Genomic DNA, 19717 nt, shown 5'->3' on the forward strand with positions numbered 1-19717 from the left:
ATAGATTTTTTTTTCCGTGAGAGGATAGATGAGAGAGCTCTGTCTCCCTGCTGTGAGGAGGGAGGAGGTAGCTCTGTCGTCCCACAGTTGCCTGTGAGGAGGGAGGAGGTAGCTCTGTCGTCCCACAGTTGCCTGTGTTATCAGAGACCCCTGGAGTTGGCAGGTTCTTCTTAAACACCTCTTAAACCTCTTGTCTAACTTATGAGGTGAAAGTAAAATTTGATAATATAATCTCTCAATCTAGTTAATTAGGTTCGTTCAAGCCTCAGTGTGTCACTGCATGCTGAGACTGATTAGCTAAGTTGGGACACTTCAGCAAGCCTGCTGTGTTACACGTGCTGTGAGACCTCTGCCTGTGCTGAGTGAGAGAGGCCCCAGTGCTTCTCGATACAGCACAATGAACCACAGTTTGGATGCTTGCTTCTGATAAAAATGTATACCTTGCGTATTGCTTACGGGAGTGTACCCTGCTTTGTAGTTTATTAATGTGACACACTGTATTCAGTTGAGGTATGGAGAATTGCTACTGTATTTTGGAAAACAGTGTTGGTTGATGTAATTTGGTCTAGTTATCTCTGTCAACTTGACACAGCCTAGCATTACCCATGACGAGATTCTCAATGGAAGGATTGTTCAGACCAGATTGCCCTGCGACCATATCTGTGGAGTATCATCTTAGTTGTTAATTGATATAGGCCGGCCAGCCCACTCTGGCTGGCACCATTTCCTGGGTACTTGATTCAGGGCTTATTAAGAATGCTGGCTAAGGGCTGGAGAGATGGCTCAGTGGTTAAGAGCACTGTCTGCTCTTCCAGAGGTCCTGAGTTCAATTCCAGCAACGACATGGAGCCTTATTACTACCTATACTGGGATCTGATGCCCTCTTCTCGAGTGCAGGTGTACTTGAAGATAGAGTACTCATATACATAAAGCAGACATTTTTTTTTTTTTTTTAAAGAACGCTGGCTAAGCAGGCCAGTAAGCAGCGTCACTCGATGATTTTTGCTTTAAGCTGCGGTTGAGTTCAGTGGTGGACGTGATCTGGAGGTGTAGGCTTCCTGTCCTCCGTTGCTTTTGCTCATAGTGTTTATTTCAGCGACAGAAAGGAAACCAGAATATAATTCAAGCAGAAGTTGAGTGTTTAGGAGGATGAATGACCCAAACTTTTTATGCATTACTTGTAGGCCAACATTTATAAACCACGTTGAAACTCTTCTCCCTGCTCCTCCTCTTCCTCCTTTCCCGTCTCCCCTTCTTTGTTTCCCCCATCATTTAAGAACCTTTTATTAAAGAGGGAATCTTATAATCCAAATTCTATGCTTTATGCATAGTTATCAGTTCTGTTACATAAGAGAACAGACACTCTAAGGTATCCCACAGTGAAGAGTCACAAAGTTAAAGGAGTGCTTGATATTTTTGAACTTTATTTTTCGGGATGGTGGTATATTTTTTAATCCACAGATTTATCTTTTGTGACTTCATCTTTTAACCATTTTTTGTTGTAGTATTTAATTAAAAAGAATTTTTTGTGATAAATATGTTTGCACAAGTATATTTGGTTTATATGATAGTTTCAAATTAATAAAAACACATAAAAGACTCCATGAGAAACATCTTAATACATATTCTTCTTTTCAAATGAAGTTTTGTTGTGCGCGTGTGCGTGTCTGTGTGTGTGTGTGTGTGTCTGTGTGTATGTGTGTGTGTGTGTGTGTGTGTGGCCTCGTTTTGCTGGGAAAGGGTCATGCTCAATAACAAAGGCTTGCCTCTTAGTTTGTAATCTTCCTGCTTCCACTCCCCTTGTGCTGGGATTACAGTGTGAACTGCCAGGCCTGGCTCTGTATATGTGTGCTTGTTATCCATAAAAGTGTTATTATCTGCCTTATGCAATACAATCACATTTGTAAAGATAATTAAAAGATTTTTTTTATAAACTTTTGTCATATAATTTGATTTTTAACAAAGAACTGGTGATTTTTCAAAGAAAAAAAAAACATATTTGAAACCCCATTAGATACATCTAGTGTGCGTTATACAAGCCTCAATCTTAGGCATATTGAATTCAAGCTGTGAACTTTTACCTTTTATTTTCACCATTTTGGTGTCTTTCTTTTATTATAATTATATAATAGTATAGCATAATTATAATTATGTATACTTATCTATTATAAAAATGAAAATTTGATGATTTCCATTTCTAGACACTTTTATTCCTGTTTCTTCTATAGAATTCTTGGAGGTAATTGGCATTATATTTATTTTGGCTTATATAAAATTATATCTTTTATTTTGCTAATTATGTAGAGCAGCTACTTTACCTTACAATATGCAGATCCTACATGTTTTTTCTGCAACTATCTGTAGGATAAGAGACATACATGTAACATCCATGTGTTTACATGTTGGCAAATAAAGTCTCATGTAGGCAGTATATCAGGTACATAGAAGGCAGACTTCAGTTTGTTGTGGGATTTGCGTGGTAGATGCACTTAATTGGATCCAAATACATTGTGTATCATATTTACTAAGAATTAAATTCATAATATGGTCAGGTAAGAGAGCATCCTTCTCTTTTGGAGAAATGTATGGAAGAGTTGAAATACGACACCAGCAGAGACCCGTGGTGTGCGTAGCAGCATGGTAACTCTTTAGGTGATGGGCAGATGGCATTGCTGACATTCTGGGTTCCTTGTTTGATTGCAAGCTTTGACATGGGTTGTTTAAAATGAAGATTTCTTGAGGGGCCATGTTTTGTATGACAAGACGTAACTCATTTTTTCTCTTTAAAGGAACCCATTCAGACCTCTGGATATATTTGCAACTTTGAGGATTTGGAAATTAAATCTGTTCTCTTGGATGAGATCCTGAAGGTAACTAACAACAACACACCCTCCGTGTCTGCTGCTGCCTTGATGGAGCCTCCTGTGGGCCACAGGTAGCTCAGAGGCCCAGCTGGGAGTAGACCCACGAGTCAGCTGGGCCTCTGATGCAGCCTTTCTCATTCCTTCCTTATGCTTTGGCTCCCAGGGGTCGGGGCTGATGGCCTTTGAAAGTCTAGGTCCCCATAAAGAAGGGGACTCCTGGGCTTTCTAATCAGTCTGCTGAGGGGCAGAAGCGGGGAGAAGGGTGAAGCTTAAAAGCTGTCAGCAAATTTTAGGGTGAGGATTTTTGCATGTGAGGATTGCCACATTTAGCTGGCGGGTTCTTCTGTAAGGATAGCAAGTTATCCTTACTTATGCAAGTTAAAGAGAGAGATCTTTCCCGTGTTTAAGGTACATGGTCTGTGATATAGTAAGCTTGTTTCTTGCCTTTCACTCACATACAGGAACATCAGAGAGTAGTCCTTCCCTGTTATCCTTGCATATGCAAGAAAAGCATCTTTTTATCAGTTGTCTTTGTTCGGTTCAAGTCTTAGGAGCTCTTTCGAAGGCGTTTTTTTTTCCAGTGCCTATTTATTTATTTATTTATTTATTTATTTATTTATTTATTTATTAAAGATTCCTTTATTTTATGTTTATGAGTACACTGTAACTGTCTTCAGGCACACCAGAAAAGGGCATCGGTTCCCATTTTAGATGGTTGTGAGTCACCATGTGGTTGCTGGGAACTGATCTTGGGACCTCTGGAAGAGCAGTCAATGCTCTTAACCACTGAGCCGTCTCTCCAGCCCCCTCCAGTGCCCTTTTATAAACAGAGTCAGAGGTAGGTAGACTCCATCTAAAGTGACTGTTGTGCATGCTTTGACAAAGTCAGCTTCTGGAATTCTCTTTGTCTAGCACGAGTGTGCTGTATTAGTAATTTTTAGCCATTGTATTTATGTCTATTTGAAAAATGAATAACGACTTTATTTTTTAAAACATGTGGTTGCTGTATAGAATTAAATCAATATAGAAAACTTGAAAACAAAGTTTTAAAAATTAGTAGAAATTCTACTGGGCAGCAATTTTAATCATTAACATTGCCTGAACACCATAGAATCTGTCCTCTCTGCTGCCATTGAGAAGTGTAAAGAAGGCTGGGATGAAGGAACAGAAATCAAGTATTCAGTTTAGCACTGCTGTCCAAAACACTCTTCTATATCAGCTTTCATTTTAACCAAACAATCTGAAAATAAAGGGTTCAAATAAGGAAGTCTAGACTCTTAGGTAATCTTTAAAAAAATCACCAACAGTACCATCTCCTGGGTTAGGAAGAATTGTTAGCGTTTTTTATCCTCTGTTTTCACCAACAATTCTTTTAAATTCCATTTATTCATGTGGATGTGCATGTGTGCCAGTTGATGTGTGTTGCAGTGCACACGTGGCGATCCAAGGACAACATGTGGGAGTCAGTGTTCCCCTTCTACTTCCTGCGCTCCAGGGATGGTCAGACAGCTCCTACATCTACCGAACCACCTTGCTGACCCAGTGGTTACTGTTTTCAGCTACATTTAATGTTTAATAGGTTTTCCGTTCTAAAAATGACATTCCTAGATTTTCTTCACCCCCCCTTTCTCTTTGGTAGCTCTATATAACTCTTTTGACATCAAGATTTAGAACATTTTATTTTGTTTTATAACTCTAATTTCAAGCTGTTTAATCTTATGCATAAATGAATTCCAAAGTTATTAATATTTTTGCTATATCTTTCTGAACAGGCGTTGATAATTCAGATGGATATTTTAGTTGGCTAGGGTTTATCCCTCATAGGAGGGGGAATGGATGTAGCAGTGGCTACGTCACTGAAAAATCTGAGTCTCCTTTACTTGCAAGATTATTTATGTATGAAATTGTAAAAGACTAAAAATTTAAAGGGCCATAGTTGGTTGCTTATTGCATTAAGTTCTAGAACGTTGTGCCATTGGTTTTGTAGTTGATTATTGTATTGACTTGGGTAAAGTCTTTTAGAAACAATAATTTACACTGGTTAGATGTGCTCTGAGACTGTCACACAGTGGGTGGTTTTGTATGGACCGAGTAATAGAGAACAGAGGGCCCAGTATTGGTGCCATGAGCTGAGAAGGGCTAAACATGCAGTGGAGAGTTGAGATCCTTAGTTGTTTAGCTAAGTGTTACCTCCTTGGCTGAGTACATGCAAAACTTACTAAATGAAAGAAGATGGGAGGTTCTGCTTCTCTTTGGGGCATCATGGACCCCGGAAGTATTTAGCTGCAATGCTGCATTTATGTTCAAAGAAGGACATGAGAAGTTTGTTGAATGACTAAAGAAGAAACACAAATGAAAACTGAAATTAGCATTCACCAAAGTGCCTTTATCTGAGGTGTTGGATTGGCCTATGGCCTTGTACCTGTAAATACTGTGCACACCTCCTTTGTAGAAGAGGAAGGCTCTGTTACATGGGGAGCAATGACATTACAAGGGTGTGTTTGAACCCAAACCTCACACTCCTTTCTTGCTAATTCCTGCTTGGTCGTCCAGAGTCTCCTAAGGATTTCAGACTTTGTCACGACGATGAGTAAGGAGTAAGGAGGGGCTGGCTGCTTGCCACTGTTGGCTCTCTAGGACCCGCCCACTACTACTGCTCATGTGGGATCTATTCTAAGTGGTTCTTTTCTTCATTGTGTGGATGTGTGGGACACCAGCGAATTCATTGTGCCTTCTTGTTTCTTTTCTTTGGCCCTGTGGCTCTCTGGAGAGACAGACCCTGAGTTGTGTTGTTGAGTTGTGGTGGGATGCTGAGCTAGAGTAGTGACGCAGTGATGGTACCCTCCTTTCTCCCATCTCTCTTGCTCAGTAGCCGTGAAGCCACAGTATCATCTCCTGTCAGGGTAAGATGGATGGAAGGATGAGGCTGTGGAAGTGGCTGAATGTGCGTTTTCTGCTCCAGTGAAGGCAGGTTAGGATTGTGGGGAAAAGAGTTACATCTGGGGGGAAATGGAGTCGGAGAAACCAAGGGCCTTTTCAGCTGTCATCAGCGCCTCTGTGTAGGAAGCCTGACTGCCCATGGGAGACTCCGTTTCTGTATTTTCCAAATAACTCTTCAGACCCAAACATGGGAATTTCTTTTTCTTTGTTCTACTCATAAGTGTGATCCTAGTTTGTTTTATGTATTTATTTTTGAGCTGTAGGGAAGACATCGGCTATGCAGGCATCTTTCTGAATTCCCCATCTCACCATCACTTTCAGAACCCAGAACACCCTAGCAAAGATTACTTAATGAACTTTGAGATCCGGTCCCTGCGAGACAGCCGAGCATTGATTGAGAAAGTTGGAATTGAAGATGCGTCTCAGTTCATAGAGGACAACCCACACCCCCGACTTTGGTATTTTAAAGAACCCCAACATCCCCCAAAGTCAGGTGTATGCTTTTACAGTTCCAACTCTGTCACCCTCTGTTCCCACACTAGCGTCCTAATTGGAACTGGTGTCTCTTTTTGCCTTTCTTTTTCAACTATAGAAACCTGCTTTACATATGCCAGTCCTCAGTATAAGCATGTTACATGAAAAAGTATTTGCATGTGCTAAAATAGTCATTTTCACCAGAAATCAGCAGGAGTTTTTTTTTTTTTAAACCATGTTTTACTGATTGAATCCTATACCAGCTGTGTTTATTAGTCATATGTAATAGTCGAGTCGTGTTTATTAGTCAGATGTAATAGGCTTTCTGTGTCTTTTTGAAAACGAAGGCGCCTGCTGGCTGAAGCCGCTCTCCAGAAGCTGGACCTGTACACCGCACAGCAGGCGTTTGTGCACTGCAAGGATTACCAAGGCATCAAGTTTGTAAAGCTCCTGGGCAACCTGCAGAGCGAGTCGATGAAGCAGGCTGAAGTAACTGCCTACTTTGGCAGGTTCGAAGATGCCGAAAGGATGTATCAAGATATGGACAGAAGGTAAGGTATAAAAGCAGCCGCCTCAGTGTTGTCAGTTCATATGTTCACAAGTGGAGACTATAAAGTAGACTGAATGTATTGTACTGTTTCTGTTAGAAAGTAATTTTCATTTTGGAATACAACTTGGGCATTTTGCATGCCTCAGTAATTTATATCTTATAAATTGGAAGAAGTTCTCTTCTCTGGTTTTTTTATTATTTTTAAGGTTTTGTGTGTGTGTGTGTGTGTGTGTGTGTGTGTGTGTGTTTGCACATGTGTGCATTTGTGGAGGCCAGAGGTCAGTGTTGGGTGTCTTCCACTACCGTTCTCCACCTTAGTGAAACACAGCCTGCCATTGCACCTGGAGCTTGAAGTTTTGGCTAGACTAGCTGGCCAGCGAGTGCCCAGGGGCTGGCTGCTCAGTGCTGGGTCACAGATGCAGCAGCCGTGGCAGGCTTTCCGGCCAGTGTAAGGACCCGGCCCCCTGCTCTATTTCGATGTGTTAATCCATGACAACAGAGATTTTGTTCATTTGGTAAAGAAAAAAGTTGCTAGGTCTGTAGAGACTGGAGACTTTTATTAATTATTATATAGTCATAATTTGGGTTTTAATTACTGGGGCCATTATTTAATTTTCTTCTCTTGGGAATCATAAAACCCAAATCAAAAGAGAACTAAAATCAAAATCAAAAGAGAACTAATTATTCAGCAGATAATTAGTTTGCTCAACAAGTTGGAAATTCAGGAAAAGAAGATTTGAAACAGTTTTGTTTTGTTTTGTTGTTGTTGTTTCTTGACATAGGGTTTCTCTGTGTAGCCCTGGCTGTCCTGGAACACCCTCTGTAAACCAGGCTGGCCTCGAACTCACATTTGCCTCCCCTGCCTCCCGAGCACTGGAGTGAAAGGCGTGTGCACCACCTCTCAGCTCAGAAACAGCACTCTGGAAACAGCCTGACCAAGAAGAGGCAGAAGCAGAAGTTTGAAGGTGTGTCCTCTCTGTGATGAGACTAACAGCTCCATGAGCAAGGCAAATGTGCAGGCAAATGTGAGTTCGAGGCCAGCCTGGTCTACAGAGAGTGTTCCAGGACAGCCAGGGCTACACAGAGAAACCCTGTCTCGAGAAACAACAATAACAACAACAACAACAACAAACTGTTTCAAGTCTTCTGGTGGGTTTGTTGTTGTTTTGTTTTGTTTTATTGCTGTGACAAAAGTGCCCCAGCCTGGGTAATTTATAAAGGACAGAGGTGGCTTCTCTCAGCTCTGCAGGCTGGGAAGTCCAAGGCAGACTTGATGTCTGGTAGGAGCCTTGTCTGTGCTCTCAGGATGCCACCTTGAATTTTCATGGGCAGAAGAGCAAAAGGACATTAGCTTTCCCTGGTGCCCTGCTCATGGAGCTGTTAGTCTCATCACAGAAGAGGCCTGGTCACTTCCCCAAGCGCACCACGTCTTGATGCTACCACAACTGGGATTAAGTTTCAGCATGAAGTTTTGAGAGAACACACCTTCAAACTTCTGCTCTGTCCCAGCTGCCTCTTAATGGCTGTTTCCAGAGTGCTTGGACATACTCCAAGCAACTAGAACTGTGTCTAGTACAGAGCAGGCAACTGACAAATATTATAGAGATTAATAATAAATGAGTGAATGAATATTTTACTTTTTTTTGTAGGGACCTTGCTATTGGTCTCAGAATAAAATTGGGGGACTGGTTCAGAGTACTGCATCTCCTGAAAACTGGATCTGGTGACGCAGACGACAGTCTCCTTGAACAAGCTAACAATGCCATTGGAGACTACTTTGCTGACCGACAGAAGTGGTGTGTGAGCGACCTGGATGCCTGGTGCATTCTTACGTACTTAGAGTAATTGCTATCCAGGATGCTTCTCCAGGAAATAGTGCTGTCAGAGTGAAGGCCCTTCTCCTAGATCCTAAAATTCAAATGTCTCTGTGATGCGTTTGCTCTCTGGAGGCAGGCCAGTTTTGACCTGAGAGATGAGCACAGTATAACTCTGCCGTCTACACACATGAATCTTACACCTAGCTTCAGAAGGCATTCCACTGTTTTTGAGATGACAACCTAGGATATGTAACCATGAGCTTTTCCACGTGTGCCCCAGTCCCTGAATAATGGCTTGGAAGCTTATTATTTATTAAGAAGGCTTTTGGCCTTAAACTAGGGCTTGTTCCCTGACTAGCTCATAACTTAGATAACTTGTTTATTCTATTCTGTGTCTGCCACATGGCCAGGAATCTGGTGTGAATCTTCTCACACCTGTCTCCCAGTTCCCCCCTCTCTGCCAGAACTCCCACCTTCTGGTTCCTGCCTTTTTTAACAAGCCATCAGTGTTTTATTGAAAGGTGATGCTTCCACACACTACTCAGACATTCTCTCTACAGTTATATATGATTTGCTTTTTGATCATAGTAAATTATTTTATATTTACTTGTTTTGTTATAGATTGTTTTCAGAAAGCATTGCTTTATTCTTATGTTTTCATTGGCATTCATATGCTTGTTTATGTCAGTGATACAAGTACTTATAAGACATTGTATATGTGAGAGCATTCAAAGAATATTACAGGTAGAATATCCTTCATTTTCTTTAGATCTTAAAAAATTGTGTGTTTTAACAGTATTGTGTTGTGTGTAGTTTTGCCCTCTACTTGTCTTTACTTTGGGAGGTGACCACTCTACCAGTCCCCACCCAGTTTCCCTTGAATCCTCAGGCAAAAGACACATACAGAGTTTGCTCCTTTTTTACTTGCCTTTTTTTGGCACAATTGGCACCTAGAAAAATGTGTCCTTATCAATTTCATATCTCTGTCTCTCCCATCTCTCTTAACTTCAGTTGCTGAACTCCTCTGACCACCCTCCTGTAGGAGTGGCCTGTGTGGCCACTCCATTTTGAGATCTCACATGGTTTCTTTGTTCTCTTCTCTCCAAAGCATGTGAACTCCATTCTCTTCCCTTGAGTCCCCTGCCTGCTCCCAGGACCCGAAGTCCCGATTATACCCACCCAGCCATTGACCCGCGGCTTTCTTTTCTGACAGATCAAGAACCAATTGGGGATCAGGACCTTAGCATCAGAACCACCCCCTTCAGTATTGTATAATTCAAAATGATAAAGTAACACAAATATATCCTAATGAGAGGATATTTTTATGGAAGTTCTTGTTTATCTAGAGACTCACATACTGATTGTGAAATTTTTTCCATCCATAGGCAGAATGCTGTGCAGTATTATGTAAAAGGCAGGAACCAGGAGCGTCTAGCCGAATGCTATTATATGCTAGAAGATTATGAGGGGTTAGAGAATCTTGCCAATTCACTTCCAGAAAACCATAAGTTACTCCCAGTAAGTATTCCAAATTTTAGTTTTTGGTGTTGAGTTATTTATAAAATATTCATTTTTAGTCAGGAAATATCCTTTGCAGCAATAAAACCTGGAAGTTAATCTATAGTTTCTTAGATATGAGGCGATACTTACATTGTCTTTTGAAATCAGTGTGCCAGTATTAGAGGATGCTGAGCTGCAGGGAGAGACCACTGAGATGCTTAGCGTCCCACTAGAGCACAGCCTTGTGCAGGGACAGACACAGGCTGCACAGCAATGCCAGACGATTGAGAGAGGTTTTTTTATAGGTCACAAAATTTTGAGCAATTCTACTTTTTTGTGCTTTTTAAGTTTTATTTTTTAATTATAATGTATTGCTTTATAAAAAAAGTATAGGCATTATGTTTGAAAATGTAGTTGGGCACAAATGTATTTATATATCCAAATTTATTGTTTATTTGTTTCATGTGTGGATGTTTTGCCAGCGTGTAATGTCTTGTGTCCCACAGTGCTCACAGAGGCCAGAGGAGGGTGGATCTCCTGAGACTGCAGTTAAAGGTGGCTGTGAGTCTCTGGATATTGGGAATCAGAGCAGCCAGTGCTTAACCACTGAGCCATTTCACTAGCACATCCACCGCAGTATTTTTGAGGATGGGTGGGTAGGGAGAGAAAACTCTAATTAGTAACGATAAAAGAGACAAAAGGATGGCAGTAGGGTTTGTGGTGGCGGTGGCGGTGGCGGGTGTCCTTCTGAGGAAGCTGTTTTGGGTTTAGCTTCTAAAACGGATGAAGGCAGCATTTCTCTTTTCCTTCTTGACTTTCACCATGTTAGGATTCAAAACTGCCTCTTGACCATTAAACTTTCCCCCAACCCAGCATGCATCTCTGTCTCTCGTTGTTTGATTGTGGTTAGAGACGTGGACCATGAGGCATTTCTTAAATTTGTTTGTTACATGTGGCTGCCTTGAACTCATGATGCAGCCATGGGTAATCTTGAACTTTTGATGCTTCAACCTCTAGTGCTAGGAATGTATCACATTGCCAGTTTATGTAGTGCTGGGGACCAAACCCAAGGCTTCATGCTTGCCAGGCAATAGTCTACCAACTGAACCTCACTCACCCCAAGTCCTGGGGTATTTCTTAATAAGACTGGGAGCTTGAACCTAACAGTTTCTTGGTACATCATCATCATCATCATCATCATCATCATCATCATCATCATCATTTTTAACACTACCCACCAGGATGCATGCTTCCCCCTCCCCCCCTTTTCTTTCTTTTCCGAGACAGTCTCACTGTGTAGCTCAGGCTGGTTTTGAACTTACAGCAATGATCCTCACCTCAGGCTACTAATCTGAAGGAGGGAAGCAGGGCAGTGTCTTTAGGGGCTGAGCCACTGAAGTGCTAGATTTATGAAGGGGACACTGTGACATCCATCCTGACCTATAGCCTCCCGACAGAAAGAAAAATCACTCTAACTACTGATGTAGTGTTCAGGTGTCCCCACCAGCTTAGTGTTCACATGTCCCTGTGGAGTTTTGATAAATTAAAATCTAAGTGATTGCCTGGGTCTGTGAAATCTGATAACAGTGTTTGGTGCTTACAGGAAATAGCCCAGATGTTTGTGAGAGTTGGAATGTGCGAGCAAGCTGTGAGCGCATTCTTGAAGTGTAACCAGCCCAAGGCAGCAGTGGACACCTGCGTACACCTGAACCAAGTGAGGAGCGGACAGCCACTGTCTGCCACGTGCCCTCGCAGGGATTCTTAGGAGAAACTGGTCTCCAGTGTGAGGCTGGGAGGGGAGAGAGCTAGCTCATGGCTAGTCTACGTGGAGGACGGAAAGGGTGGCCTTTGCACTTAACCTCTTGGGGTACCACAAGGGATGGCCTGCTCACAGCTTAGCCAACCAGGGCACACAGAACAGATCTGTCCGTTCAGGTTTTTATCTGGAGGTAATTTCATAGTTTTCTGCATTTTGTTAGCGTTGGGTTTTATTTCTCAGAAAGGACCAGGTTAATGGTCATTCATTGCCTGAAGAAGGAATTGAGTTACTTGATCAATATTTATTTTGGCAAATCTATTTCCTTTCTCTTTTATAGAAAACATGTATTTGATATTTTTAAAAATCCTGAAATTTAACTGAAATCAAAGTGCAGGATTATTACAGAAATGGTTGGCTATCAGTATATTCTTCTAAGTATGTTTTTTGAAGTGTTTTTAAAGATCTGTTTGCCTTATAAAGATAATTTATAAATGTTATATCTGATAGGATATTTTCTTAAATGAAGCTGTTTTGTTTTATGATAAATACTAAAAAACAGATTCTTTTTCTAGCTTACAATATGTGCAGCAAGAGAACTGTAAGATTAATGTGATTATAAATTTTGAGACTTTCATTTTCAAATGTACTTATCCAAGAAATGCCTCTTACATCTAAGAGGCAGTCATTTTGAAATGCTTGCCTATAAAACATTTGACTGCTTTGATTTCGAAAACGCTTAGAATGTCGACTACTTTGCTATACTTGAAGTAATGTTACCTTTTTTTTTGTTGTTTTTTTTTTTTTTGTTTTTCGAGACAGGGTTTTTCTGTATAGCCCTGGCTGTCCTGGAACTCACTTTGTAGACCAGGCTGGCCTCGAACTCGGAAATCCGTCTGTGTCTGCCTCCCGAGTGGTGGGATTAAAGGCATGCGCCACCACGCCCGGCTCTAGTGTTTCCATTTATTACACACTTAGGTTGCATTGTCGGGATGTAGTATGTAAGTTATTTAAATATTCAGGTGACTGAATATTATATTGCTTTTCCTAGTGGAACAAAGCCGTCGAACTGGCTAAAAGTCATAGTATGAAGGAGATTGGCTCTCTGTTAGCTAGGTACGCGTCCCATTTACTGGAGAAGAACAAGACTCTCGATGCCATTGAACTCTACAGGAAAGCCAGCTACTTTTTTGATGCAGCTAAACTGATGTATAAGGTAATGCAGAGTCTTGCTGAAGATTTGCTTTGCTCTAGTTACAGCTTTTTTAACTTTAAGCTTTATTATTTAAAAACTTGCAAATAAAATAAACATCACATACCAAAATTAAGTAGCCCCAAAGTCTATACATTTTAATGAACTTCTATCCAGTTAGCCATTTGAGTATATTTTTATGTACATAATCAGAGAAATCCATGACAGAATTAGACCTTGAACAATTAGCTTTATATCTTCTTCTATAGCTTTTAAAAGTGTTCTGTTTTCTCTGTAAACAAGTGTCCAGCAAAGCCCTTCCTACTGCCATCTACTGACGAGGTGATGATGGATGCCAGAACATTGCCAGTTCCTAAGCAACTCTTCTGTTTGGTACAGAAGCTAACCAAGCATTTAAGAATTTCCTGGGGTTGCTAAGGACAAATTCTTTTAACTGAAATTAAGTCCTTGTGAAATGTACAAATTTTAAAACAACATATTCCTTTACTATCCAAAACCCAGTATTAATTTAATACATACACGTTTATACTGCTGGCCTCTTTTCTTGCTTGACTTAATTTTCTCAGAATCATTTAAACTTGTAAAGGCCACCCTACTCTCCCGCTCTGATTTAGTCAGTTTTCAATCAGATGCTACCTTTAAGACTGTTAGTCTCTGTTCAAGTGACTACATTCCAAAGAAAAGACCATGGCTTTTACAACTGAAACATAATTACATTTTACATTTGTATTCCATTCTGCCCCTCTCCTTTAAAGAATCATATTTCCATCAATCCTGAGAAATGATTTTATTTGTACAAATATAATCAAGAAGTTTCTTGCCAACAGTCTGAAATGTTTAGATTGCAGATGAAGAGGCAAAGAAAAGGACCAAGCCCCTGCGTGTGAAGAAGCTCTACGTGCTGTCTGCCCTGCTCATCGAGCAGTACCACGAGCAGATGAAAAACGCCCAGCGCTGCAAAGTTAAAGGCAAGAACTCCGAGGTGACTAGAACACTCATGCAGCTCACGTAGCAACATCAGGTCACCATGACTGCTCTTCCTGGAGAAGCTCTTTCGTTTGTAGGCCAGTGTTTATGTCTTTTAAGGGGCTTAACAAACAGTAATGCCTCATTCAGAATAAGTATGCAGATTCAAAATGTTCCGTTTGGAAATATGGAAAACTGTTATTAATCTTTAAGACCAGTTTCTTGGATGCTTTAATTATTTTTTGTTAAAGTGTTTACTTGCCTAGTAAGTTCTCCATTTTTAATCAAAGAATTAAAAAAAAAAACTTTCTTAGACTTTAAATCTATTTTACTGTAAATTTCACAAAGACTTAAAGTTTAATTGGTTCTATTTTAAACTTTGATCTTAGCAATTTAAAAATCTGAGCTATGATGGAAAACTTAACTGCGCTGGTCAACTCTGTGAAGCTGTGAGGCCATCTCTCAGTTTCAGACCTAACCTTCCTAGTGCTAGTGCTGTTGAGCTCTGTGGGCTGATGCTGTCCGTGGGCTGAGGCTGTCCATGGGCTGAGGCTGTGGTGACCGTGGGCTGACAGAGTGCACTGGCTTGTCTCCCAGGCCACTTCTGCGTTGGCTGGCTTGCTAGAAGAGGAAGTTCTCTCTACAACTAGTCGGTTCACGGATAACGCCTGGAGAGGAGCGGAGGCCTACCATTTCTTTATACTCGCTCAGCGGCAGCTCTACGAGGGCTACGTTGACACTGCATTGAAGACAGGTAGGCGTGTCATGGAATGTTTGCAGGACATCTGAAGATGGTCATGTGAATAGGAAGAGCTAGCTTCTTTTTTTGTCTTTATATTAATTTTAATGTTTCTCCTATGCTTTTGTCTATATGTGTCAAGATTATGAATATACAGTTTATTTTGTGCACTCTTCTTTTTGAAGTTTTCCCCCACTTTTTAAAAACAGAAATATCAGATACTTAAGATAATAACAGGTTCTTATATGTTTTTTGTATTCATATGCTTTCTGGTCAAAGTCAAACACTTACTGCCTAGCCCACAGTCTTTTAGAGGTACAGAGGACGACACTTCTTGCAGTGTACTGGAAACTTGAACAGACCTGCTTGTATGTGCCTAAATAGTGCTTAAAGGTATTTCCATATCATACACATTTCTGTAGTATTTATCTTTTTTCATAGGGTGTTTTTTTTTAGTAATTTCAACCAAAATAGAAAAGTACAAAAGGACAAAATAATGGCATAAAATACTTTTGTAACTCAGATGACCATTGTGCACATTCAAGTAAACTTTCTTTTCTCTTTTTAATTAGAAAAAAAATCACATTAATTCATTTACTTTCTCTCTCTCTCTCTCTCTCTCCCTCTCCCTCTCCCTTTCCCTCTCCCTCTTTCTCTCTCCCTCCCTTTCTTTCTCTGTTCGATGAAACAGTTTTTCATTATGTATTCTAGGCTGGCCTCCAACTTGCAGTCCTTCTGCCTGCCAAGTGCTGTAAATTAGAGGCATGCGCACCACTGCGCTCCAGGTAGATGCGTTCTTCATTCCATCCCTGTACTTCTGTGCCAGTCCTTTTGTACCTATAATCTGTTATTATTACTAATGTGTCTGTGGGATTGTAAGCCACTTGAGTGCAGGTGTCAACAGAGGCCAGAGAGTATGTCAGATCTCCTGGAGCTGCAGGTACAGGTGGTTATGAACATTTAAAATGGGTGCTAGGAACCAAACTCAGGGCCTCTGGAAAAAGCTTCAAGTGTTTTTAAACCACTGAGTTATGTTTCCAGCCCCCTACTTACTTACGTTTTATTTAATATTTAAGTTTTCCAGTGTCCTTTTTCTAAAATGATTTTTAGGTATCCTATTCTTTTGTATTTGTCCAGCCAGATGAACTCATAATCTTTTTGATGATGAGGAAATTAAAATGAGTCTTATTGGAATTTTGATTAGAACTATGTTAATTTACCAAGATGGGATCACTAATATGTCAATAATGAATTTTCTCATCCGGAAATATCAACTTTTAAACCATTGCTGTATCTGTTTTGTTTTCCATAAAGATTCTTAGTTTACTTCTGGTATGTTTCAAATGTTTCTTTTGGAGTTTATTCTTATTTTTATTGTCATTAGTAATAGGACTGTAAAAAGGTTTTCCAATTGACTGTCAGTTATATAAAGAAAATAGTTGTGATTTTTTACTTTATAACAATTCATTTACTTTAAATTAATGTGACATAGTGCAGCTCAAATATTTTACCCAGTCATGTGCACCTCTAGACCGAGGCTAAAAGAAAACACACTTGTGAGATTCTTTCCCCGCTGGGTGTGGTCTGTATGCTTCCTCTCCCTGTGTTTTAGCATAAAATGATAAAAAGTAGTGTGTGCCTTGCAACTTCTACCATGAATCTCTGTGCTCCAAAGGTGGAACTAGAGGGTCTTGGTTATTATAGCTGAATGAATGTCTGTTTTAAAATAAAACTGTTCCATTCAACTTCTTGTTAACCCTTGACCTCAGAATCAACCAGTGGAACTCTAACAAGAAGATGCAATGGATATGTTGTTCCATTGGTTTTGTTATATTTTACTACTAGAAGGAATTAAAAAAAATTCAGAGTCTAGAGAGGAAAGGCATACAAATTGATGACAAATTCAATGCTAGTTCTGCAGTGTATTAAAGAAAAGATGCTATCTCTACTGCAGAAGGATTACAGATAAGATGTAGCAGCTGTCGAAATAAATGGTCTGGGAGGGCAGTGGGAAGCTCATTTGTCCTCGGTTGTCCTGTTACCTCAGTGGGACAAATAACACAGAGATCATGCTACACTGTTTGTTCTTTGTGAGCAGAAAACATTACCTTGAGAATTACAGCTAATATAGTATTAGTTCACCTTTTCTGGAATGCCACAGAAATTACTGGATCAAATGGAACAAAAGCACACATTTCAGTATGGAAACCATTCTGTCTGGAAGTGAGCATGGCTGCCTGAGTCATTGTAGTGTGATTCACTCTCATAAATGAGGTTATGAACTCTGCCTCCTCCGCTGGTGCTCCCACCCCTCAGCATTGCCTTACATTTATTAAGGCTTGTGTAGGTTAAGGTAGAAGAGCACCTATGGGTCCTGTTTCACACGTTCACACTGTACTCGCCTTTGCAGATACTAACCGCCCTGTCTTTTCCAGCTCTTCACCTGAGAGACTATGAAGACATCATCCCCTCAGTTGAGATCTACTCTCTGTTAGCACTCTGTGCTTGTGCAAGCAGGGCTTTTGGTACCTGTTCAAAAGCTTTTATCAAACTGGAATCTTTAGAGACGCTCAGTGCAGAACAGAAGCAGCAATATGAAGACCTGGCTCTGGAAATCTTCACCAAACACACGCCAAAAGACAACAGGAAGTCTGAGTTAAACAGCCTTCTTGAAGGGTAGGTGCATCATAACCAAATATCTGTAGCTTGGATAGAATAAAGCACTAAATTTTTAAGGAGTTTATGTTAATATTAAAATTGATTAATATTATTATCCTATGAGTGTAGTAAAGCTATATTCTTCATTTAAAGAAAAGTTTTTATTAAAAAATCGAAAGTATTTTATTTGAAATTTGTCTTGGAAATTTTCATTCTTCAGTATTTAAAGTAAAGTAGACACACAATCACATATTCTAAAGTCTAATTGTTTTCTCTCTTATTTTTACAGTGGGGAAGGCAAACTGCCAACCTGTATTGCCACTGGAAGTCCAATCATTGAGTATCAATTCTGGGTGTGCAAAGTCTGCAAGCACTATGTTCTTGCTCAGGAGATCAGTAACTATAACTTTTGCCCTTTATGCCACAGTTCGGTAGAATAAAGGAAAGAAGAATCTCAATTGTAAAGTACTTGAAGCAATACACTTCTCTGCACCTGAATATGTAATAGTGCTTGATTTCCTAGGATTCACAGGAAAATCAGCTTCATCATCTGCTAGTTGTATTTTTGTCTAAAATATATCTCACAAAAGAAAATAAAAATAAATGGAGGGCTGGCATGTGCTTAGTGGTAACGTGCGTTCCAAGCCTGCACAGGTCCTGGGTCCACTGTCAGTACTGGGAAAAAAAGATAGTCCATACATCACAGTGCAACTAAGAGACAGTTTGATTATCTTCACATAAGACTTACAGATGTGAACTTATTTTTTGTAGTTCCTGTCTGTCCATTTACCATTTATATAAATTATCGTTTGTGGCAAATTACCACAGAACTAGTTCTCTCTTGTCAAGGTTACCAGTTTGTTAGAGAACCCTTGGGAGGCAGATGAGGATGGTGGAGGGTGGGAGGGGCTAACTTGAAGCAGAGAACTGACATAACCTGGATTTCAGGGAGGTTAAGCAACTGCTGTAGGAAATGAGCTCTATTTCTACTTAAGGGTTAAATTTCTATATTTTATTTTCATAAATGAGGAAATGGCATTTAAAGACTATTTTATCTTCATTCAAGAGGAAGCATTTGGTCCCCTCTGTTTGTAATAAACGTGAATGAACTGATTTTGAGTAATGCTGTTGTTACTTATCATCAAGCTCATCCCAAGCTATGCCATGGTTCCAAGTACTCTGGTGGCCCAAATGTGGCCCCAGGAGGCACAGCATGCACTAATGTGGCCCCAGCAGGTCCCAGCATGCACTAATGTGGCCCCAGCAGGTCCCAGCATGCACTAATGTGGCCCCAGCAGGTCCCAGCATGCAGTAGTGTGGCCCCAGCAGGCACAGCACGCACTAATGTGGCCCCAGCAGGTTCCAGCATGCACTAATGTTGTCCCAGCAGGTCCCAGCATGCACTAGTGTGGCCCCAGCAGGTCCCAGCATGCACTAGTGTGGCCCCAGTAGGCACAGCATGCACTAATGTGGCCCCAGCAGGTCCCAGCATGCACTAATGTCGTCCCAGCATGCAGTAGTGTGGCCCCAGCAGATCCCAGCATGCAGTAGTGTGGCCCCAGTAGGCACAACATGCACTAATGTGGCCCCAGCAGGCACAGCATGCACTAATGTGGCCCCAGCAGGTCCCAGCATGCACTAATGTCGTCCCAGCAGGTCCCAGCATGCAGTAGTGTGGCCCCAGCAGGTCCCAGCATACAGTAGTGTGGCCCCAGTAGGCACAGCATGCACTAATGTCGTCCCAGCAGGTCCCAGCATGCAGTAGTGTGGCCCCAGCAGGTCCCAGCATGCACTAGTGTGGCCCCAGCAGGCACAGCATGCACTTATGTGGCCCCAGCAGGTCCCAGCATGCACTAATGTNGNCCCAGCAGGTCCCAGCATGCAGTAGTGTGGCCCCAGCAGGCACAGCATGCACTTATGTGGCCCCAGCAGGCACAGCATGCAGTAGTGTGGCCCCAGCAGGTCCCAGCATGCACTAATGTGGCCCCAGCAGGCACAGCACGCACTAATGTCGTCCCAGCAGGTCCCAGCATGCAGTAGTGTGGCCCCAGCAGGTCCCAGCATGCACTAATGTGGCCCCAGCAGGTCCCAGCATGCACTAATGTGGCCCCAGTAGGCACAGCATGCACTAATGTGACCCCAGCAGGTCCTAGCATGCACTAATGTGGCCCCAGCAGGCACAGCATGCACTAATGTGGCCCCAGCAGATCCCAGCATGCACTTATGTGGCCCCAGCAGGC

General features: G+C 41.3%; 1 protein-coding gene across 3 annotated transcripts in view; it reads left to right on the forward strand.

Annotated features, from left to right (window-relative positions):
- Positions 1-18590, forward strand: part of Wdr35 (WD repeat domain 35) — a 55275-nt gene extending 36685 nt beyond the window's left edge. For 2 of the 3 annotated variants that reach the window (XM_021202791.1, XM_021202792.1), the window contains 11 exons: positions 2790-2870; positions 6126-6262; positions 6626-6829; positions 8478-8624; positions 10031-10163; positions 11749-11859; positions 12953-13117; positions 13956-14096; positions 14678-14834; positions 17255-17495; positions 17767-18590. In XM_021202791.1, coding sequence (XP_021058450.1) covers positions 2790-2870; positions 6126-6262; positions 6626-6829; positions 8478-8624; positions 10031-10163; positions 11749-11859; positions 12953-13117; positions 13956-14096; positions 14678-14834; positions 17255-17495; positions 17767-17917 — 1668 coding nt within the window. In that variant the 3' untranslated portion in view covers positions 17918-18590. The remainder of the gene's footprint in view (positions 1-2789; positions 2871-6125; positions 6263-6625; positions 6830-8477; positions 8625-10030; positions 10164-11748; positions 11860-12952; positions 13118-13955; positions 14097-14677; positions 14835-17254; positions 17496-17766) is intronic. The other variant, XM_029540830.1, reaches the window with a different exon arrangement.
- The last annotated feature ends 1127 nt before the right edge of the window (positions 18591-19717 follow it).

The sequence above is a fragment of the Mus pahari genome, chromosome 7 (assembly GCF_900095145.1).
Source record: "Mus pahari chromosome 7, PAHARI_EIJ_v1.1, whole genome shotgun sequence".
In the NCBI taxonomy this organism is placed as follows: domain Eukaryota; kingdom Metazoa; phylum Chordata; class Mammalia; order Rodentia; family Muridae; genus Mus; species Mus pahari.